Source organism: Nesoenas mayeri (genome assembly GCF_963082525.1).
Source record: "Nesoenas mayeri genome assembly, chromosome: 2".
NCBI lineage: Eukaryota > Metazoa > Chordata > Aves > Columbiformes > Columbidae > Nesoenas > Nesoenas mayeri.
In genome coordinates, this window is record NC_137543.1 from 29,879,309 (window position 1) to 29,904,475 (window position 25,167).

The following is a 25,167-nucleotide window of genomic DNA, read 5'->3' on the forward strand; positions in this document are numbered from 1 at the left end:
AGATCTATGGAAATACAAATATTCCTACTTACCCAACGGACAGGAAAGGCTCCTTTGATTCAAGTCTGTCAAGTAAATAACAGAAGTTTTAAATCTACATGTATTTTCTTCTCAGAACATTTATATTATTAATTTAATAAAGTTCCTCTCATGTCAAATTTCTTTGATATCCAATACATAATATGACAACAATAGAAGGGTCTGATCCATTATGCGAGGAATCTGACCTGAAAAAAATCCCATTTACCTAACTGAACTTTGGTTTAGAAATCAAACATTTACAGAGCAGCACATTGAGGCCTTTTAAATTTCACAGATTCACATGACTTGTGCAGATATTTACATGGAAAGGCTAGAGTGAAGTAGTAATACTTAGTTCTTTGTTTACTTTTTTTTTTTTTTTAACTTTAAATATAAAATTTATTACAGGTGTAAGAACTTCCCTGATTTGAGGGTTTCCATACCCACTTTGTTTGCTTTTCAACATCCTCTATTCATGTGGCGTAGTCAGTTCCTCATCATGAGAACTTCTAGCCCATCTACCACAATCAGCCTTGCCCTGGAACTGGATGCCACTGGTTTGATAGATCCAGAATCATGCCCAGTTCTAAAACCAATTGTTAAAAGTGTTGTTCTCCAACTCCCCGCTGTTGCTGCTGTCTCTGTGAGGAGCTGTACCACTTGCATACTGGCAGCAGACTCTTCTACTGGTAGTTTCCACCCAACCAGAATATATTTAAAACTCCTTATCCAAGTTATTGCACTGTATTTCTGCTCCGGTACCTGCTACTGGCTGCCCTTAGTTTTGTAGTGTGTCCTGGTTGCAATGAGTTTACTAACATCAGCTCCTTGTGAGGACCATTAGCATGTGAGTTTAGGGTCCTTTATAAACATATTTAAAGAAAAGTTATAACTCAATTATTTTGAGAGGTCGCATGACATGCAAATGATGCAAAAGTTCTGTTGGGCTAATTTTCACAGAGAGTACTGTGTTAAGAGAACAGCGAATAAGAACCCCAGGTACTTAATGTCTTTTTGTAGACTTTCAGAAAAGTGTTTCTAACAAAGTGAAATATGTTACATCCAGAACTGAACATTTAATTTGGGACGAACCCTCATCTGAAATCAGTTCAGTCTCACAACAAAATCTCTGAAATAGAACTGTAAACAACAGGACTAATTGAAAACAGAAGGACTGTAAATAATTTGTCAATGTTTTAAGAATTAACATTTTCTGTAAATCATCTTTTGCAGAAAAAAGGCCAAGTACATGTGCAGACATCATTCATTTAGCAAAGATTTTGTCCAAAAAAGCTCACAAACTAATACAACACTTTGGTTTGGCCATTTGTCCAGAAAGGTATTTACAAAAGGTGAACTTGTCACTGTGCTTTTAAAAGGATTATATGATTTTGTTTTAATTGAAAAATACTGCAAAAGCCTTTACTTCTCAAAAGAAGTTTTCCAAAATCACTAATGAAAATAACTTAGGAGCCTATCTTCATTCACAGGTCTGGCTTCCAATGTGCTTTAAACCTGGTCTCCTGGGTTTAGATTTCCAGCAGTAGCAAGGACAACTTGCACAAGGCTTGAGGATAGGCCAAAATGTATCCAAAACATAGTAACTTTTCTGTTGTCCTCATGGCTCCACCCGACCTTCCCATTTCTTTCTGGGATTGTGATCCACATGGAAGTGAGAGAACGGGAAGAGGGAATCACTGATGAACTTGTGTGTACCTGGAAGCACAGTGTAAGCCCAAATCTGGGTCTCCCCATGCTCAGAGGGATGCTTCAATACTGCAGTCCATGCTGTCATGAATGATTTCCCCCCCAGACTGCCAGTGCTGCACTCCAAACCCCTCAGACCACCAAGAAAATGCTTCACTTGGAAACCTCTGTGCTTAGGCAGTACTGCCAGAGAGCAATAAAGCGATGGGCCCATCACATGGGTGGCTGTATCCTTCTGCAGACTTTGTGCAGCCAACCACACCAGCTTCATGGACCAGCTGTTCCTACTGTGGATCGCACTGTTTCAGGAAAACATCTGCACCAGCTTTGCAGCTTCTCTCTGCTGTATGAGGAAAAGCCCAACTAGTGTTACACTTTTGTTTCCTGTTTTTCTGCTTAATGAAATGAGATTTGGGAAGTACTCAGCATTTGGCTCAAGAGACTAATGAGCAAAGAATGAAAGTTCCAATACATTTACATACTTCATAACACAGAAATTTTGTTATGAAGAGGCACCTGGCACTATCCTGATGGAGGACATTCTGGTGGATTTTACTTGCAAATGAAAAGTGTGTAATAGAATGCCCTGTGGACAAAATACTGCAATTAAAAATCTATTTTAAATCCATTCTTAGGCTGGAATTCAATTTGATTTAAATAGTGCTGCCCTAGGTTTGACCCCTCTCTAGTATATTTGACTAAATGGTTTTAGATCATTTCCTGCATTACTTTAAATTAGTTCAAGTGTTCCTCATAGTAAAGGAATACAATTATATGTTGGCCTTTTATTTAAATTGGTAATTCAATATATGGCAAATTAATATAAAGGTTTTAAAACTGCAATACCATATAAAATAACATCCTATATCATCTTTACTGCTGACATTTATCAATATATATTATAGATTTTTTGCCTTTCTTTTCTAGCCTGCAGTACACCAAATTCTCCAGAGTTTTGAGAAGGTCTTGCATAATTAAATACTAAATCTCGAAAAGAGCAATCCTGATAAGCTCTGAGAGGGTCTGTCATACACTTGCAGAAAAATGTTGAAACAAAAATTTCATTTCTTGCAAAATTGTATTGAGTATGCAAGAAATACTATTTCATACAATAAACAAAGGGAATTATATTTTAATTATGTAGGAATGGTAATGAAGCTGGAGTGATCAGTATCTCCCTTCCCTTCCCTTCCCTTCCCTTCCCTTCCCTTCCCTTCCCTTCCCTTCCCTTCCCTTCCCTTCCCTTCCCTTCCCTTCCCTTCCCTTCCCTTCCCTTCCCTTCCCTTCCCTTCCCTTCCCTTCCCCTCCCCTCCCTTCCCCTCCCCTCCCCTTCCTTCTTTCCTGAAATTGTTTTTCCATCAGAAAATTTCAGTTCGTCAAAATGCCAAGGCAATAAATCAGCTTGAACAGGGAGAGGATAGGCTAATTGGTAGCATGACTGGGATACAACATACTGAGGTTGTGTTTCCCTTTGATTCTGGGCTGAGAGTTTCTGAAAGGTCTGACTTTCTTATCTACATATAAGGGATATATTTTTGCAGGAGGAAAAAGTATTTTTACACTAAGTATGCTGCTCAAGTAAAATCAGTTACTGTAAACCGAACAGGCACAAGCAATTGATTCGTACCCCTTGACATGCTACAGTATTGTCACACTTTGTGTTTAAAATAAAGACTCTATAAATTTCTCATTTAGTATTTCATCCCTTGTAACCTGTATTGGAGAGATATTTTACAAGACCTGATTAACATAATTGTGTATGTCATGATTTTCTTTGCTGCTAAGTTTGCTCATATTAATACCAAATATCTAATTCCCATCTTTGACAAAGACTAAATATGTAGATGGACAAATTTTTCATGGTTTGCAGACAAATGGGGGCATGTGAATTCCTCTGTGACTTGTAAACAAATCATTTAAGCACAGGAAGATCCCAAAGAAAATTTCACTTTCCTTGCATAGTTGTCCTATTAAGATTACAGGCAAGATGGCTTTTTATATATGAGGTCTGACCCAAGATACATTAACCAATATAATTTCTTCTTAAAGAAGTCTCGCCTCTCCTTCCCAAAACGTATTTACAGGACAAAGTGGATAACTCTTCTAACAATATCAGCATGGTACACAAGCAAATGGAATTTAGCCAAACATTCTCCAAGGTATCTCGCTATGAATTAATGTATTCTTCCTTAGGTGATCATCTAACTTCATCTCTTAGCAGTAATCAAAAAAAATGTGGAATTTAAGGAACTTCTTAGGGTTCTTATTCTGAACTTTTAGTATCATAAAACTGTCAATCCTGAGGCAGGGAAAATGATGGTTATGAACCAAAATATTTTTAGGTGAGTTACAATTTTTTGTTACATCCTTCAAGTCAGAATTCCTGAGGAGTATAACCTGAGCATGCTGCTGATGTCAGATATTTTCTTATTTGACTGTAAAATCCATGAATAGTGACTGCAGTTTTTCAGGAGACTGGAACAGTTAATACCTCTAACGGGAATCCAGAGAATTCAAGCTTTTCATTTAAGCCATGCAGGGAAGTCAGGCCAACTAAAAAGCATTTTGGACTTCAGTCACTTGATGGATTGGCTGTATAGTGTTAATGTATATATTGTATGATCGATGTGGCTGACTTATTTACCTGTCAAGTATGTCTGTCTCTTTGTGCTGTACAGTTTTAAGAATGAAAAATTTAGCAAAAATATGTGAAGTCAAAGAATATTCAGATTCATGGTTCACCCTGTTTGCCAATGAATTTAATTTTGAAATTATAACCAAGGACAACTCAAGGGACCTTTCAAAAGAAATGGAAGTGGTTTGCTGTTCACAGTGATCAGCTGAGTTTGTATTTTTCTCTGCATGTTGACTTTGTGGTTTGTTTGTCAGTAGTGATTAGAAAACATCTTATTTTGGAAATTTTTAAGGAGCATTGGCCACATTTTGTCCTCTAATTCATTTATTACACTTTTTAAAGCATGTGCATTATAACTTTTAGTAACTCCTTGTATTTGCATACAATGCAAGCAGGCCTAATAAAAGCATGTCTTAATTTATAGAGAAAATTTTTCATGGAACTTCCACTTTCTATTGAGACTGAAATAGTCATTGCTGTTGTATGCTAGATAATCCTTTCTTCCCCTTCCCTTCCCTTCCCTTCCCTTCCCTTCCCTTCCCTTCCCTTCCCTTCCCTTCCCTTCCCTTCCCTTCCCTTCCCTTCCCTTCCCTTCCCTTCCCTTCCCTTCCCTTCCCTTCCCTTCCCTTCCCTTCCCTTCCCTTCCCCTCCCTTCCCTTCCCCTCCCTTCCCTTCCCTTCCCTTCCCTTCCCTTCCCTTCCCTTCCCTTCCCTTCCCTTCCCTTCCCTTCCCTTCCCTTCCCTTCCCTTCCCTTCCCTTCCCTTCCCTTCCCTTCCCTTTTATAATGGTTTCTGTGACTTAAAGTAATTTCAGTCCAAGATAATTTTTCTAGACACCAGTATCTGTTGTCGGATAGAATTAGGGAAGAAGCTCATTCTGTCTTCTGAAACTGCCTTGAATACCATTATAAACATCGGCAAGTTTTTTTTAAGAAGCACTGTCATATTCTGGAATAAATAAATGTTAGAGCAGCTGTATGGAAGATCTAATCTGTTAGAACTGTTTCAGAAACCAAGGGTGTGGAGAAATAATTTACAGCTTTATGTCATCTTTTATAGTTGTTCTTAATAAATTTAATTAGCTCCGCTTCCAGCTGGTGGTAGACATTGCAACTGATCACTTTGGTTAGAAAAACAACGCAAACTGTACTGTTTTCATTGCTATTGTGTAATATCAAATACTGCATTAATATGAAAACATAAGAGTGCCCTGGGAAGTTCTTTTCCACAGAGCTAAATGCTTCTGTTATTTATTGAAATATAGAAATTCTAGTACAAAATAAAACACATCCCTCAAACCATGGAGAGAAATTAGCGTAATGCAAACTCACAATGTCATTTCTCAGTGCAAACTTACTCTTTTGACATGATAACTGACTTAATGGATGGGAGATGGATAATACGTAACAGCCTGATTTTTAAAATTTTTGATACTATCTTATATGAGAGTCTCATATTCAAGCTGGGAAGAGATGATCTAGTTACCTTAAGGGAAACATATATTAAGCCAAAAAACCCCAACATGCTCATGCACAAAGAATTATGTCCATGTGAAAGGGGGAAACATTAAATAGTAGGAACACTCAGGACTATGTTTTGTTCAGCTTTGCTTACCATAAATGATTCAAACAACAAAATAGAGGCTATGTATGTAAAAGAGATAAGAAAGAGCTGTTTTCTAAACAGTCCAGCAAACAGAGTTAAAATTTGAAATTGGTTTGATAAATTGGAGAAATGGTCTGAAATCAGTGTAATGAAATGTATAGGAAACAGAGGATTATTGGCTAAGAGGTGCCAAAAAGGGAGATTGGACTAGATGATCTTTCGAGGTCCCTTCTAATTCCTAACATTCTGTGATTCTGTAAAAAAAAAAAAAAAAAGTTTGAAGATAGCAAAAGCTGAGTAACAGGATACTGTTTAGCGTGGGTACACATTAAACCATCTTTCCTCAAAGCTGATGAATTCCTGGTTGCTGCACTGTGCCAGCATTTTATGACAGGAAAGGGGTAAATGGGAAAATCAAATGGAGAGCAATTAAGAGTTTAAAAGAGGAGAAGCTTTAGATACATGGAAATGCCATATCAGGTAGAGGTTATTGGGTCCTATATGTATTCTCTGAAATAGGAACTTTAACCTTGAAAATATTAGCTGGAGTTGATCCTTCCAACACTGGGCATTCCTGCTAATGATCTAGGAGCTAGGGGTTCTGCCATTTACATCCTTTCTTCTGCATGAAAAGAGGCCTAAAATTTCTGCATATACAGACCCTAGGGACTATCTATCTGCCTGCAACAGCTCACTGGAGTCACAGAATATGGGTGTCAAGGCACAGGAAGAGGCTGCCCAGAGAAGCTGTGGATGCCCCATCCATGGAAGTGTTCAAGGCCAGGCTGGATGGGCTTTGAATAACCTGTTCTAGAGAAAGGTGTCCCTCCCCATGGCAGGGAGGTTGGAACTAGCTGATCTTTAAGGTCCCTTCCAACCCAAACCATTCTATGATTCTATGATTATGTGAATATGGAAGTCTAGGATAAACACCAGATAACACAGGAAGAATCAAATACAAAGGCTGCCACTCTAAATAAGCATGTCTGTAAGCTATTGATGTGTCACTCTTGAGAAATACTTTTTCCCATGCTATCCCCTGCTGGTTCCATCTAATTCCCATTTGGAAAGCAGTCTTTAGCATTCAGCAGCTAATTCCTGCCTGCCAAGCAGGTCTTAAATCACACAGGTTCTCTCCAATATCTGTTCCAGGAATGTTTCAGGTTAACTTCTGTTTCAGTCTATATTAACTACTGACATGTCCCAACTTCTCACTTGAGGTACTGCTATTACGTGAGGAACACAAGCTGATCACATAACACAAGATAACAAACTGTAAGCATGTTCAATTTTGTACCTTTGTTCAAGTAAGCAAACTCTAGAGAATGAAAGTATCTCCATGCCACAGCCATTAATTTTAATTTCCTTTTTCCTGTGACGTGCTAGGAGTTGCTAAATTTTGCAAAAATCTATGCTCCCAACAAAAGAAAGGATTTAAAAAAAAATACAGTGGTGTACTTAGCTATCTACCTTAATGTTCTCTTTCTGACAGCTTTAATCATGCTGTGCATGAAGCTGATGTCACTTGACCCTCTTCTGCTCTAAATCAGAGTAAGAACATTCAGGTCAATATGTACTGGTCTAAAAACGTCTGGAATGAGTTCATCAGGGTGGGCTGAACAAAACAGTGTTGACTGATATAATGCACACAATCAATACTACTTTACTGCATGGCTATTTGTAGTCACAAAGAGATGAAGGTTAATGCAGGCATTGCCTTTGAGGATCCCAAGGGTAGAGGCTTAATCTCCTTTTCCCTCAATGACACTACTAACACTTAAAAGTAGTTACGGGAGGGGCACCACTCTGACGATGTATGATTCATGTTTGCAATGCTGTTTCATAGAATAATCTCATTCTTGCAAGACTGAACAATACATCATACATTTTAATGTCAATAAATATTTGAAATTGCTCATTTCTTAGGACTCATAATAAATTCACATACATTTATGAATACATTTGTTATTTTTCAGTAAAATAGCCAATGCTTTTGCCAGAACTTCTGGGAATACAAGCAACATAATCTATCAAAAAGGAGGCAGACTGGCTAATGTATGTCAAGACAATGTACTCCAAGACTAGTGGAATTCACCAAGAAATAAACTTCTGAGGTGACTTCATTGTTAATAATTCACTGCATATTAATATTTTGTTGTTGATTCTTTGTGTTGCACACAGCATAGCCTTCCATGTTATCTGTAATCTTACTTAACAATCCATTTTATTATAAAACTAAGTATACTCTAAATCTTTTATTTCAATGTTATTCACAAGACTTTAAAATATGTGACAAGCTACAGCCTCTTATTTATACAGTCTTATTATTTATTCACAGAATACTGAATCATAACCCAGAATCATATTTCTACTGCTGATTGTAAGCCACCTAAACTGTGCCCTTGAAGTACATCAGCAGCTCCCAGACTGAATTACAGCCTTCTATACAATTAGTCGTGTTACACTATGTGAGAACCAATGCCTAATTACGAGCTCACAAAGTGGTGCTCTGAAGAACAGCCTGCCCCTGCATTTCTGATTGCTGCTGCAATTAAGGGTTTACTAAATTTCTGAAAATGAAGAATCCCACTGTTCATTTGCCATGTTAGGACAGGCCTTTCTCTGTCCTGTGTCACCAACCGTATTTTCTTACATTTAAGACCTCTATAAAGTTAATAAGACAGTTACCAAACAACAGTGGTTGCAAAAACAATACTGTTTCTATGATGCCTGCTTCATTAAAACTCAAAGGTAGAAAAGTGACCATAGCATCTGTTTCTGACTTCTTTAAAAAAAATATGGTTTAGGTACTATCATTTTTAAGCTAACAGAAGCACAGTTGAGTATCTACAGAAAGCAAAGTCTTTCTGCTAGAACACACTGAATCCAATTCTGATTATTTCTTAAATGAAAGAAGCCATGCAGAAATAAAGGGTGGAATTCTCATATGTAATAGCTGATAGGAACAAGGCTCAGACTGTCAAGATTTAAACTGAATGAATGACTGAAAGTACTATTTCTGTTTGCCTGCAGGCAAAACCATCAGTGCTCTGGCTCTTTTAGGAATTTACTTTGTGAATTATAAGTCAAAGTTTTTTCATTCATATTAGCAACACGAATTCTTGGATAAGAAAGGAGTCATAATATTTTCAATGCTATTAGAAGGTTGTGAATATGTTTTCTGATTCACCGTGGTATGCACAGTGATTAAAAATCATGAAAAAAATAAGATGGTTTTACAGTTAGTTACTTTAGCTATAGTATACTGCCTTAGGTTTCATGAATAAAGTAAGAAAGACGATTAAACAGCAGGAAAAAATGAAAAGCAATACTAAGAGAACAGGCTGTTCTCCATATTTGCTAATCTCTGAGCATGAGTGTGATTATGGTGTCTGGGCTTTTGTGAAAGAAAACAACCTCAGTCATGTGGTATCATGAGGAAAATACTCAGCTGGGAAAAGGGATGCAGCTCTTCTGCAGATGTGTATATGTTGGTGTCACTCACCTCTTAATAACAACAAGAACAAAAAAAACCCCAGCAAAACCTGAGAAAAGATTGTGGAAATCTGAAGAATAACTTGAAGGCAGATGGGAAGAAAGGCAAGTGCCAGTCTTTCAGTCTTAATTAAAAATGAATCTAAGTCGAGACCATAGTTTGAAAACTCTGGTGAAGGTGAATACAAACAAACATGATAAAAATGTGAGATTTAGGATACATTGATAATCTGAGAAGGAGTATCTTCCCTAGTCACGAGATGTAGTTTCTAAAAGGCAATGAGCAGTATTTTTGAAATAGTGAAAGAAAAAAAAAAAGAAAAAAGAAAAAAAGACAGTTTTGTTATGCTAGTTGTTATTGGAGTTACCACACCAATTAGGAATAACATGACTGAATGAACAAATCAAGATGACGTGTATTTGGTATATTTTAGTCTTTTGAATTTTTTCTCTATCTATGATTTGTTCACAGAAGCAGAGTTTTTCCTGGGTATTACTAAGGACCTGAGACCCTCCCCATTTTCCCCTCTCTAAACTTATCAGGTGCTGCACATTCATGCTCTAGATTCTGTGAAAGGGAAAACGTATGTCCTTGTCTGGCTCTCCCAAACCCTCTGAGCACCTGGATTTGTTCTTTAAATATCTTTGGGACTGAACTGATTGTTGCACTGACTTAATTCAGAAATGCAAAGCTGAATGTGTTGCCTTCCATCAGCAGATATTTTTATCTTATTCTTATGATATGTTGTTTGACATGAAGCTTTTTCCTTGGAAGACAGAAATAAACAAAAAACCACTGAATCTGCTGTAGCTTTGTATCTGTGACTTTTAACATTTTTAATATAATTGAGAATGCTACTTAAGTTCTTGACACAAGCAGAATTTGCACTGCTTCTTGTGAATTTTAAGTGGAAATTTCAGACTAAATGATCATTTTTTGTGTACAGTAATGAATACTTTAAATGCGATCAGTGAGAACATTCTTTGATTACATGAATGTAAATAATATCTTACTGGACTTACAATGCCTAGAAATGTTGTTTTATGGAAGTTAGATCTTTAGTCAGGAAAAGAGCTGTAGCTACTGCATTGAAATAAAATAGCTTATTTCATGAAGGAAGGTAATCAAAATTTCTGTAAAAAGATTCAAAATAAATATTGCACTATGTAATCTTAGTATGATGTATTCAGCAAAAGACTAGGTTCCATAAGCATAAATGATTTTTGTTCATTCAGTATGCAAAAACATAAGAGGTATAATCACAATTTAATGTAAATGTGAAGTAGCAGAAAATAATGGTCAGGTTTATTTTCTGTTGACTGGACTGTGTCTTTATGCTCTGGTAGGTCAGTATTAAAAATGAACTCACAAATGCATTAAGAAAAAGAAGGAATAAAGAAGAAACTTTTTGGAAATCTAGGACAGTATTCAATCAGGAAAGATCCTTATAACCTGCAGTTATTTTTGTTATATGCCAGTAGGTCAAAGCATATTGCTAATACACTGTTAATGGGCACACTACAGCAGCAATTATGCAAAATAGTGCAGTATTCAAATAGAATAGTAACGCTTTTTTGGCACAGAATGCTTTGAGTTTATGTTATGCTTTGAAATGGGAGGGATGATCTCAAGAAGTGTTCTGGAAGAAGTGATCATGCTGCCCATCACTGTGCCTTTCACGCTTTCTCCTGAAATGAAGGGTGCCCAGGAGTGCTCAGAAAAAATAATGGATTGCTCTAAGGACTGAGAGAGAAACCAAACCACAGCAAACTATTAATGATGTCATAAAATAAATCTGAGAAGCAGAAAGCAAGTAGAGAAAGTCTGTAAGCAATTCTTTAAGCCTCTGCTACAAAATAAAACTTCAAAACCAAAGGAAATGCAAGATGTGTAACATAATCCGATCAGTTTTGTGATGGAGATTATAGAAGTAAAATGTACTGAGGAAAGCGATAAGGTGTTTTTGTCAAAGAAAAATAAAACTTTTATATAAAAACATAATCATACCCTGTAAATAAAAAAGCATATTTTTCCAGTATATCATTATTAGGTGTTTAAATAGAACAATTCCCTCCAGAGGTCATGGGACTCATGAAATAGTAAAGGCTGTTTAATATGGCTAATTAGTATCATGTTAAATCAAGCATGCTGAATATACATTTCAATTGCATTACAAGAAGTGTTTGGGAATGGGAAATGACTGCAGTATCTAATACCATTGAGGGAGCGCTGAAACATTAGCCTGAAGCTTCAGAGAGTGGCTTGGAAAGAACTTGCCCTCAAGGGACACCTTTGCTAGGGTCACCATTGCGACAGACTGGTCATGCTGTGGGAACTCAGCCACTACTGGACAGAGAACTGGTCAGCTAAGGCAACCTGGCAAGAAACTAGTTCACTTGTTAATCCATTCACTAAATCCATCCTGCTAATTGTTTCATGTCAGAACCTGCCTCAGCTTGATGGATCCCAGGCTGGGTGGCTTCATGCCCAACCAGTAATGGGAATGCCAGGAGGAACTGGGCTTGAAGAACTCCTCACTGGGCCTTCAAGATGTGGCACTGGGGCAGGGCCAGTTTTCCTCATTGTGGCCTTGTGAGGAAGCTTGGAGTTTGGAAAGGGTGAAAATAATCCACATGGGGAAGGTTAGTCTCATCTAAATCAGTCTTGGAAACGTTTATAGGCCACCTACAATCTTCAATTCTATAGAGCAAAGTGAGTGATTAGATACCTTGTCAGTGCTGAGTAACTTTCCCTCCTAGTTTACCTCCAAATCCTAGCCCTCTGCTTTCCTACGTTATACAATTATAATATTAGTTCATGCCTGGGGAGTTCACCTTTGGTAAACAAATTACTTTTCTCAGAAAGCAGACTCAGATGTGATCTGGGACACTTTGGTCCCAGCTCCCTCCCATTTGTACCAGTATCACTGCACTGGTTTTGGCTCCCCATGGCCCATGTGGTCACCAGCAAGTTCCCCCCGGCACCTCACACAGGAGCCTGTAGAAGCCATGCTCGTTTTTATGCCACTAATAATTTCACCATTCTGCTAGTGCATGCCGCAGTCTTTTCATTATTTCAAGACACTCAAAAATGAGTGCCTCCCCATTCTTCTCAAATCCCCCCATCTTCGTTACTGCTAGAGAATGCTGATCCATCAGAGTATTTGCAGTTGCTTCTACTTGGGGCACAAAGCCAGAGGAAAAAAACAGTAAATAGACTTTCATATGCTGGCACAGAACTTCTTTAGTGAAACAATGATCAAAACATGACTAAATGAAAAAGACAAAGTGTGATCCTTTATTTTACCACAACAGTGCTCCCAAAGATTGCTTTAACATATTTGTGTCAGCACCTTTAATCTTCACTTTGTGTCTCAAAGATATGTACATTAGCCAGTGAAGTTAACTTCTGCTTGAGGCTAGACCCAAATAACAAGATGTAAAATAATTGTAAGATGCAGCTTTGTAAAGCACTTTATTTTCTGCAGAAGTACTGTACTAAAAAAAGGAAATTCACAGCAATTTTGAACTTTCTGGGATTTAGGTCCCCCCTCACATACTGAACAATGCAAATCAGGGTGGGAAGCTGCTGGAGCTAACGGTTATGGTGGATTTAAGCTGATTCCTCGGTGCTACCCTAAGCATATCTGTATTTGTTCAATGAGTATACTCATAGTTAATAATGTGTTTAGAAGCTTTCTGAAGCAAAGCCCAAATCCTTCTGTTATTCAAATATTTTTAAGGTCTAATCCAAAATGGAAGTTATTTTATTACGGATTGAGTGGCCTCGTCATGACATAGACCTGGTGCCACAGCACTCTAACTCTGTCCCTGCACACCTAGACAGTGTCTCTGTACACCTCCCAGGGCACCTGCTTCTACTTCCACCTTTTTATGCTTCTTTTTTGTGTTTTATTTTTTTTCAGGAACTCCTTGTTCATCTGTGCAGGCCACCTGCTACTTTTGCTTGATTTCTTGTCCATCAGGGTGAGCTGGTTTTGAACTTGAAGAAGGCGATCCTTGTAGATCAGACAGCTCTCCTGGCCCCTCTTCTCTCTGGGACAGTGTCCCATGGGATTATTCCAAGCAGTCAAGGGTTATGATTAAGGGGATCTTCAGATGGTAGGAATTAGGGTATTAAATCACATTTAAGAGAGAAGAAGAAGTCGAAGTAAATTCTACTCCAGTGAACAGTAAAAATTTTTGCTGACTTCACTAGGTCCATGATGTCTTTTAAATTCTCTGTATTGCTTTTAAATACAGTTTTGGGGTTTTTTTTCTATGAACTGTACCAGGAATGCTAGCATCAAAAAGATGTGAAAGGAAGTGGAATAATAAACTAGAGAACAAAGGAGAGACTGGATATATGAATAACTTCATACATAAATTGAAGAAGAAACAATATACACTTATCTGTCTTGCATCTTGTTATTCCTATAGTTGAAAAAAAAAAGGTGACATGTCTCAATTTAGGCTTATGCTCGATTTCACATAGGTGAGATTAAATGAGATCATTTTCACACAGATTATAAAACTATAAAGGATAAAAAGAAGACTGTAGATCCTCAACTGACCAAGTATTCTTGTATCATTCCCGGCAAAAGTGGATCTAATAACTTTGATGCATAAGTGAATTATGTGGGTATAACATGTCATAGGACATTGGTTGCTCTGTATTAATTACTCATGTGCATATCCAGCTATAAATGTGATGCAGGTTTCTTTTCAGAGATGCAGAGTACTTTGAACAAGTTTGAAACCTCAAATACTTCACAATAAATAAAATCATGCAACCCTGAGCAGCACTCCTACTTGCTTACCTTAAAATTGTTCTTAAATGTGTCTCAAATATCCAAAAATACTCTAAAAATCTGTAACAAATGAGACTGAACAATAGGTGTTACCCTTAATATTATGATGCTTATGAAAACACCACATGTGTGTCAAAGCTTGTTTAAATGACTATATAGCACATCTACTGTTTCCTCTTTATCCACTAAATCAGCTGTCTTGCCAGAGAAGGAAATTATATTTCTTCAACATAACTTGCTCTTGACAATTATATGATGGAATTTTTTTACTATCTCATTATCCTCTAGGTGTTGATAACTAGATTATTTAATAATTTGTTCTAGTATATTTCTGGCAATAAAAGCTAGGCTGACCTGATAATTTTCTGGGTCCTGCTCTTCTTAAAAATAGGTATAATGCCTGCCCATACCCTCTGGATTTCTGCCTTATGTGTCCTCCATAAGGTTTTGAAAACAATCACTAGTAGTCCACACACAGATTCAGTTAGTCCTTTAAACACTCTAGGGCAAATCTCATCACGCCATGAATTCACTTATTCAAATACTGGTTAGCCAATACTTACATTCCATATCCTTTGGTTAAAATTAATTTTCTTAAACAGCGGGTCAACTAACCTCTTTTGCTAACGCAGAAGCAGCCTTTTCTGTATCATCTACTATCTGGTCTCCTTTTCCACTAAGTAACGGCACTATAAAAAAGCAGAGGAAGTTCCTCTACTGATAATCTTTTTGTTGCTTTCTGATACTGTTACGTGGCTTAGCCTGTCTGGCGTCCCGTTAGATGACTCTGCTGTTCTTTTCTACTCACTTCTAGTCACAGGTCTTTGATTCCATATGTTGTACAATTCCTTTTCATTTTTCAGGATGTCAAAGAAACTTGATGCTGCCATATTATTCTACTCCTGCTTGGTGAGAATATTTTGTTCTACCTAAAGCACAGTCAATGCAAGATTTTCTGCACTCCTTTTGTCCCTAAAATTTCTTTCTAATGTATCTTACTTAGCAGTTCCCTGAGCTCATTAAAGTCTGTCCTCTCTGAAACCATTATCATATTTCTGCTGCTCTCAGTCCTTCCTTTTCACCGTGAATATTTTGTGGTAACTATATTTTTAACCAATGCCTCTCAGTCAAAATCAAATCTAAAGTAACCACTTCCCAGTTAATTTCTCCATCTTGTAGGCTGACCCTGACCAGCAGGTAAGCACCCACACAGTCACCATCTCACTCCCCCATCTCATCTCCCATGGGGATGAAGGAGAGAATAGGAAGAGTGAAAGTGAAAAAGCCTCATGGGTTGAGATAAATGCAATGTAATAAGGGAAGGAAGGAGGGAAAAAAGCAATTGATGCAAAGGCAATTACTTTCCACCTCCCACAAGCAGCCCAGGCAGTCTCCAAGCAACAGCTACTTTGGAAGGAAAAGCCTCCCGAGATTTTTTTCTCAGCATGATGTTATATGATATAGAATATCCCTTTAGCCAGCTTGGGTCAGCTGTCTCAGCTGTATTTCTTCTGCAGGTATTACCCACCTCTAGCCTATTCATTAGGAAGGCAGAACAGGAAAAACAAGAAAGCCTTGAGGCTGTATAAACACTGTTCAGCAACAGCCCAAACATTGGTGTGTTTTAGTAACAAATCCAAAACACAGCACCATATGGGATCCTATGAAAAAAGATAACTCCATCCCAGCCAGACCCAGTACAATGTTTTGAAATAAGTAAATGTTCTCAGTGTTGTCAAGAACTTTGTAAACTACTGATGTCCTCACATGTTATTATGCTAACAGATACTGTGATAATGGAAATTGTCCATTACCATCATATGAAGGCTTCTGTCACTTGCTCTAAAAAGCCTCTCATAATCTTCTGGACAAATAATCTGTACTAGATCCAGGATAGAACACAACCTAAGATTTTTTTTTCTTTTCTATTTAAAGTTTCCTCAGAACTTCCCATAAGTCTCTCTCTTATCCTGTTTTGCCTATAGAACAATTATTTATGAGAAACCATTCAAAAGCAGAGGTAGAAGTGCATATAAATGTCAGAAACCACAGAACATTTGCAAAAATCTTTTAAAATACTGACACAGGGACACAGGAGACCATGGTTACCATGCAGTTGAGAGCAATTATAAAACAGGGGGGTTCTGCTTCAAAAATAATGTTTCTATCACTTCAGCTGAGGGTAGCTATATGATAACACTTCACATTAATATCATGTAGCATGTAGGCTCAGATCTAATATACTTCTGGTTGTCTCATACTGGGATCCCACCCTTGAATTTCCATCTGAAGCTTTCAGACCAGACCAGGCTTGAAAATGTCCTGCTCAAGTGCCTCTGATTTCACTGCTGAGCGGCTGTTTTCAGAGCAAGTCTATCTGCATTTCAGGCACAGTAGAAATCAGCCTTAACTCCTTTTGCGGATCTGGAGCATAAATTCTGTATTACTTTTATGAAAAGTGAGGTTTATTGAACAGAAATACGTGTGCATGTTTGCCTGTCAGTCCCCCTAACAATCTGTAATGCTTCACTAAGCTCAATTGATGTTGAAAAAAAGGTGGGGGTTTCTTCAGGTTTGTAGAAGCTGTATGAAATGGCACATGGGAATAGGAGAAAGACACTATCTGAACACCTGAGGAGAAATCCAGTCTTGTTAGCAGTTGGTTCTCACCCTTGACTCACAAATTAATGAAAAACCAGTTCTGTTGCTTCGAAAGTATTAGTTATTCCACTGAACCCTGCAAATTAAAAACTCACAAGAACAAGGCCATAGTCAAGCAATAAAGCATATGGATTAAAAACTGAAATAACACTCAATTAAAAAAAAAAAAAAATTACTGATTGTAGTACTAGAAGTGAAGACATTAGTAAACACCTCACAAATCGCCATACCAGTCTTTTTGTCAGTTGGTTTAGTAAATGACATATTTTTAATTTGTGTACTTCATTATAATTTTGTTAAACATCACACTTTTATATGGGGCTAAAGTCTGCTTCTCCTCTCCTGCACTTCCATTTTCACTTCAAAAAGAGAAAAAAGGAGGCATGGAAGGAAAATTAAATTATCAGTGTATAAACAAATAAATAAACACATTTCTAATGCAACATATATTTAAATTTAAAGTTCAAAAACTGAGCACTTCGGTGGGTCTTACAGCACTTAATGTTCACCAAGCATAACCCCAGTGGCTTTAGTATCCCTGGAACAAAACCTATGCAAGACAATTGCATGCTGTGTCTTCATCCTAAACGAGTGTCATTGTCAAACATATTTTCAAATAGCTTTTTAGTAAAGCAAGACTATGTAACACTTCTTACTGTTTCAAGCTGCAGCCTCTTCCTTTAGATTGCTCTTGCATTGGCAAATAACACCCATAGTGTGAATACTGAGAAGCCAGAGACCAGATTTTTGGCCTCAATAAAGCATAAGGTATTTTCACAAAGAAATACAATTCTGGTCCAATCAATTTAGTTTTATCTGTTCTTCTGAATGTCTTTATTATCATTTAAATATCCAAAATATTTTATTTTTTTTACAGCAAACAGAAATTCTGGTGTTTGTTTCCAATTAAAAGAGGGGCATTATGTGCATATTGTGATCATTGCATCTAAGCATCAGTTAGGAATTTTGTTTGCTAGGCTTAGTCCTGGCTGGCGTAGGTCAATTTTTTAAGAAAGGCTTCATACGGACAGTCTTTACCTCTGGTAGTTAGTACATTTTGCCCTGGAATCAGTCAGCAGATATACATAATGTCAGACACTACAATCCTGGGTCTTTTACTCATATTCCAAACATTTTGGTGTGTACAGGAGCTTGACTGTATTTCATAGGAACATCAAAGAGCGAATGGAAGAAAATTCCTTTGTCTCATTCATGTGCTACACAGTGACATCGGTAGATACATTTCATGTTGCCATAATTTTTCTATTAAAAAATGAATTGTAGCAATTAAGATGAAATCTTACCTGTAAAGTGCTGAAAGTGGCCGCTTGTTGCCAGGTTTTGGTCTGTATGGTTTTGGTTCTCCTGCCATGTTGATATCTGTAAGCAAACATTTGATATTATTAAGCAAAACCTCTGGAAGTTATAGTGAGTTTACAAAGGCACCTTCAAGACACTGAAAATGAGTAAAAGACAGTGAAAATGGACAGCATACCTAAACCACCTACCTATTTTTTACCACTTCTGAATTGATGCTATAAAATTTTCCTAAAAATTCTTACTGTGATGCATGAAGGTATTAAGCAAAATGTCATTTATTTGTAACAGAGAGAAATGAAATTTTTAACCATACCTGAATTTCCACTCATGAAGTTGAAGCCAACAATGTATTTCTTTTACAGATGGAGACTTGAATAATAACTATGAACTCAAGTCAAACTCTGTTGTAGAGGGCTACAATGGTTCTGAAGAATTTCCATTTAATATCTAAAGAAATGCACACTGATCTTTAACTGCCACTTCACTGTCCACTCAAAAAGAGACTTTTCAAAACCAAATAAGAGAGTATCTATTTCCTAACCCAAATAATTTTTTTCTTTGCCTTTGCTTTTGGTTTTGTTTTGTTTTGTTCCATAGAAACACTCTGGCTTTAAAAATTGTACGGAGAAAGAGAAAATCTCTTTTCACACATACTCTAACTTAGGCAGGTAATTATAATTCTCAACAACACCAGAAATCTTGTTCACACTCTTGAAAAGTTCACTTACATTATGCTTGTGTATTTACCCTTGATATTTAAAAATATGCAAATCTTAAACAGACATTAGTCATGCTGTTTCTCAGATTATTCCTTCGAATCGTACTCAAACATACACCAGGAACTACAAGTTCACCGTTTTGATTGCTTGTAACAGGTACCCATGGAGAAAGAAGCACTGACCCTTCTGTGGAGAATACCTTGCTTAAGCTTAGAAAGCTGCCTTTATAAACAAAAAACTATATTAAAAAGCTGCCTCCCTCTGACTGGATGTTGCAAAGTCAACATTAAACCAACTTCTGATTAGGAAACCAATTCCCTGCCAACTGAGTGATGCTACAGCTAAATCTCTCCTCTGTTTCACTAATATACAAAAGAGTAACATTCAACAAAATCATCAGAGTTATTTCAGTGTAAAATTGCTGTGACAGACCAATGTATCCCATGTGCCTTGGAGTCACCTAGTGATCAAGACTTTCGAGAAAGCAAATGTTCTTGGTAAAGTCTATGTTTAACCTGAAATTGATTGTAGTGGAGGAAACAGAAGCAGGAAGCTGAGGCGTAGAATAAGAAAGCCCAGTGTACTGAAGCTAAAAGCCCAGATGTTTTTACTTTAGCTATTCCTGACATCAAAAGCTACAGTAAAGCCTGAGACTTACTAACTGCTATTTCACACAAAGTGGAAAAGAATAATTCATCTGACTTTTTTTAAACAAACAGAAATATTGAAAATCTTTATTACTCAGTTTTTTTGACAGAAAACAGTTTTCCATTGGAAATTTCATGTTACAAACATTTAAAAGAATTTAAAACATACTTTCCATTTAAATTTTATATTTTTAGCTAAAACAATATTTATTTTAAATTACAAAATGTCCTGAAATGAAAAGATTTGTGTAGAACTATTTAATATAAAATATACTTTTCAGTAAAATTTTCTCCATATAAGGCATTTTGGAATTCAATCTGATTGTAGTTCCTTTTGTAGGAGCTGTATTATTCTTAAATCATAGTTTTCCATAAAATATTAACTTTCTCACTTTACTTATCTCTCTGAAGTTGGTTGAATACTACAGACGGTTTTCATACCTCCTTGAAGTGCTTTCTTGACCTTAATTTTAAGCAAATGTTTTATTAAAAAAATATTAATCTTCCTCATCTATGGTTGTTAAAAATCAGCTACGATTCCCTTATTTAAAGAAATATAAATTCTACTAATGTTGACCCAACAAAGTAAACGGCAAGCATATCTAAAAGCCACTGAGGAATTTTGATAGCTATGCTGCCTTTCCATTGACTCCTGGAAATAACAGAATTGGAATAAAATTTTTATCCTGTGACCTTTATGATAATTAGACCTTTCCACACTATTTTAATATGTCAGCTTTAAGGTCATTGACTGTATTGACTTTCATCATCTTCTACTACAACTAGGTCATATTCTAGGAAAAAAAGTAGAATTATAATCTGTTCTTGGGAAATACCTGAGGCTGTGGGATTTATCTTCACATATTTCTCATGTCTCTCATGTGCTTCTCTTTCAGAGCTACAGCCCAGGTCACTATTCTCAGGCATATGAAAATCAAAGGACTTTAAAAACTTCTTCACATCCTTCTGAGACAGATCAATGCTATCTTGATGATTATTCTTGTAGATCTATATTTGCAGCTCTACAATGCCCACTTTTAACAAAGATGAGTAGTGTAGAAGATCAAGGGCTGTTTGTTCCCTTTATTTTAATCAAATACTGTCAGAAAGGTAACACTGTAAGAAAACACGGCTGTAAAGCTGTTCAGAACCAGTTAAGCGTTCCTCACACTTAAATAAATCTCTAAATGTACTAGCAGAAAACAGTGAACTATGTTATATGGACAGTAATGGCCAGAATTTCTCTTTAACACAGGAAATTGTTCATAGAAAAGCTGTGCACATGGGGTTTTTCTGTTAATATGAAAGTGATTGAATAGCTGTGCAACTCCCTAAGCACCTTGTAGTAAGTTAACAATGGATGTAGGAAATGGTTTGAAAAGTCAGAACAGATTTTCACCCTATTATTTTTCAGCACTATCTACTCCAACCTCAATTTTCTAACTAAGATTAGAAGTGAACTTGTCAACATTTCACAGGATAGATTATTTCTAGCCCAACTGGAAATCTTGTGAGATAACTTGTTCTCCTGCTTCATCCATCATTAGCTTCACAGCAGACATTTACATCTACTGGGTCATAAACTGTGTGTCAAATAAATTTGTTGTCTGCAGCACAGAAATTTACCTGCACTAATGATTCCACCCCAAGGGAAGCAGAGACTTATCACTCCTTATTCTGTAAAATTAGCTACTGCACTTGTACATGAATATAAAGCAGACAACTTGACAAAGGACAGACATTCACATTGCTTCTATATGGGAATGGAGCAGCCAAGGGACTCTCACATTATTTTTGCTGATCATAAACTATAAATGTTCAGTTAGACATCAACATTAAGATAAATTCAATACTGAAGTTCAACATCTTAAAGAATGAGTATGCATAGGAAAATGACTGTACAGACAACAGCATATTGTAATGCAGTAGCCTGCTCTCTCTCTGCTTTCAGAATCAAATGAGATTACTTAATTAAAAGAAATGGAACTTCAGTGCCATCTATTCCTGTTAGCACAGCAAAGGTTAGTTAATGCATAAGACCTAGATTTCATTTAAAGTTGTGTATCATTACTAGAATATATCTAATTTTGAACATGGTATTTTTATTTCTAATTATACTGAAAAGTGCATAACAATTAATGAGAAAAAAAAAAGAATATGCAAACCATTTAGCGAGAGCCATGACTGTATTCAGTGACTACATAAATTTGTCTGAAAGAGCAACTCAACACAGTATAATCTATTTTTCTGCTATCACTGTTTCCTACCACTGCTACCTGCCTCCTCTAGGCTGTATAGTAATGACCAAGGAGATTGTGGTGCACGAACATCTCATTTTTGGAGAGGCAGTATCATCCAGCCTTGAGGCTTTGCTCAGACTTTTTCTGCTACAGCAATCTGAGAATCTGGTCCTGAACACAACAGTTGCCTTCAAGCAACCTTTGCAAGTATTAGTAGTGATACCTAAAGAGCGTTCATACCCTAGAACTATTTCAGTACTTCTCAGTATACCTGCCCTTCAGATTCTCTAAAATGTTTTATTGAAGAAAAAAACAACAAAATCAAAACCAATCAACCATTTTGATTCACAAAAAACAAATGCCATAACCAGAAGATTCAACAGGCACTAGCTCAACCCATGAAAACTCAGACTTGGAGGTTTTCTGCTGCAAATCCAGGACCTATGTCTCAGGCTACATCTACACTATAAAACTAAAAGGTGCCCTTCCCAGGCACTAACAGTCAGTTATCTCTTGGATTAAACTGTTAGAGTGGTTCTTGGCATGACTTTTAGCTTCAGTTAACAAGTACTCTCCCATACAGTCTCTAGACATAAGTAGAAAACTGACATGAGCTAGGGACCGTTGTGAACTGACATTTTAGTTGTGGCCACCCTGCTTTGCAGTGTAAGACCTAATGAAAGACAGAGGTTCCAAGCACCCATAATTAAGTACTAATGACATGCCCTCTGAGTGTGGGCTCCATGTGAGAAAGACTTGGAGCCACAGCCCAGAGCTAAGAAAACTCTTAAGGGCCTCTGTAGCTCAACAGCTAATTTTCTAAGACATATTTTATCAGATGACCTTCCACCCATTCTTGTGAATGGCTGCAGAAGCTGAGAGATTCCTTGAAAAATTCCACAGTTGCTTGACTTAAAATTTTGGATCAAAAAGGTTATAATTGTGTACTTCCAGACCAGATCTGCATTTATATCCAGGCAGAGATATAGATACAGGGAGATCATGAAGCATTTTCTCCTTTTTCAGATGACCCAAAGTAGAAGGGACAGAGGAGGAAGGCCAAGAGATAGATGCAATTTAGAGAAAGCCTCTAGTCATGTGATTTATAGCACAAATGAACACCAGTAAAGCTAAAGCTAATCTCTTTCTTTTATACTCTTCTGTCTACCAGTCCTATAAATCTTCCTGCTGCATACTAAAGGAATTTTAATGAAGTCATATGATATTTTTTACATCATAGTCTTCCTTTTTTCTTTATATGTTGCATTAATTACATGTCGTCTCCTCCTTTCCCTGATCTCTAGGACTGAAATGTGAAAAAATACAGAGAAGAAAGGACAGTTCTCAGTTCTGTTCAATTCTGTGCCCAAATGAAACAGCTAGAAAGAAGACACTTCCCAGAAAATTTAACACAAGCTCAAATTAACTTTCAAACCTAGCAAAATATTAAATGAAGGTCTGGGTCACATATTTCTTTTTCTATAATGGTATTAAAAATAATTTGCTTGTGAGACTCTCAGCTGCATTTGGATTTTCTCTTAGCATTAAAATAATTAGCAGACTTTTTTTTTTTTTTTTTTTGAAAGGTGACAGCTATTGTTAATGCTTCATACAGAAAGAGCTGCTTGTTGAATAGTATATGAAATTGCTTTGTTCAACCATCTCTTCTTTCATTAAATACTGCTAAAATGAAATGAGGCTATAGGATTATATAAACTATCGTTCTTAACACGATTCAGTAACAGAAGTATCAGGCATTGTCGTGCTGGAAAGTCTCTTTCTGTTCCCCAGGGAACTGGGTTGGTGTGACGACAGATGACAGCTAAAAGCAGAAATCCTGTCCTGTCTATACACCCGTCACAAAAGATTCCTGCAGGGTCCTGGGGACAGAGGTCTCTCCCTTGGCTGCTGAACAGATGCCGATGTGCTTCACAGCTGACATGGAGCATTGGTCTGCCCTGGTTTTGGTCTGCTTGCTGCCATCCCTGCATGTCCCATCCCAAGTAACAGCACAGTCACTGGGCAGACCTTCCTGGCCCCTTTGGATGCATGACCAGCAGTGGTCCATGGCCTGCCCATCCTGCCTGGGGAAGGTGAGAATGCTGATTTTTGTGTGCTTTTTAGGACTGCCCATGGATTCTGCTGAGATTGCAGAGCCTGTGGCTGATACCTCTGGAACTGCTGCTCTGCTGGCACTTGAATCTCTGTAGATCACACTGGGTGGCAGCTGGAGTAACTGGGCTGGAGGTGAAGGGACACTATGGAGAAAAGGACATGTCCTGTGAAGTGCCTCCTATGGGAAGGAAGCCCTGTTGGTGGCAATCCTCCCCATTCCTCCCCCTCAGCACAGAACTTGCAGGTTCTTCTGTGGGAAAATCCACGCTGCTTTTTTGCTCATGGAAGAGATTCAGACTCAACTACATGGTACTCTGTGGCCACGGACACTTATCTGCAGACCAGCTGCAAGGGCTGTGAGTTTGGGTGTTGACTATAGAAACTCCTAGTTTGTTTTGTGCCATGGCAACCATGAAGTTGGCTGTCAAATGAGCACTTCACCCCACCAAAGCCAAACTATAGATGCAGGCAAGTGTACTCTTCCTGTAAAAAGATCCTTTTAATTTAATTGAATTTTCAACTGCTCTGCTTCCCACCCAGAGAACAAGGTTTTTACCTGACAAGTACATGCAGAACATTAGCCTTGCCATAAGAATATACGAAATCAATGGAAAAGTACCTCAGGTACTTTCTGCCGTCTTCAGGAAAATGAGGCAACTGTTTTACCATCAATTTAGTCAGTCAAAAAAAACCCCAAACATTCAAGCAGGGACTCTCATATGATCCAAATCCCTGCTCACACTGTACTTTCTTATTGATGCTATTAATGGGAAACAGAACTGGTCCTTGAGTTACAGCTTTTTTTCAGACACTGAGGTGTACAGGGAGCACCTTTCTTTCTTTGCCTTCTCTTGATCACAATAAAGATGCTGTTTACAAAAAGAAAATAGAGCAACTGTCTTCTTTCAGATCAAGCACAGTCATTACAGGGCAGCAGCCAACAAACTCTCTGCTGCTTTTCTTTAGTAACAAAATATAGTTATTACTATGAGACTCAGACAAAGCTTAATGTTGACTAGATGTCTGAGTTTCTAAGCATTGCAATTAGCCTCAAGCAGCAACATTAAACAATATAATGGGGATACAGTATGAAAGATCTCATCTACCTCTTTCAGATTTCAATATGGTTTATTCTAGGGAACATGCCCTGAACCTCAGTAATTTTCAACTCTTCCTCAAAATACATTTTTTC

The 25,167-nt window shown here is 37.3% G+C and overlaps 1 protein-coding gene across 1 annotated transcript in view; it reads right to left on the reverse strand.

Annotated features, from left to right (window-relative positions):
- The window catches only part of RALYL (RALY RNA binding protein like), a gene marked incomplete at both ends in the record, with an annotated part of 166,744 nt that overhangs the window by 39,881 nt on the left and 101,696 nt on the right, over positions 1-25,167 (reverse strand). Inside the window, 2 exons of the mRNA XM_080364121.1 lie at positions 33-65; positions 18,239-18,314. Of these exons, the coding sequence (XP_080220247.1) occupies positions 33-65; positions 18,239-18,314 (109 nt within the window). The remainder of the gene's footprint in view (positions 1-32; positions 66-18,238; positions 18,315-25,167) is intronic.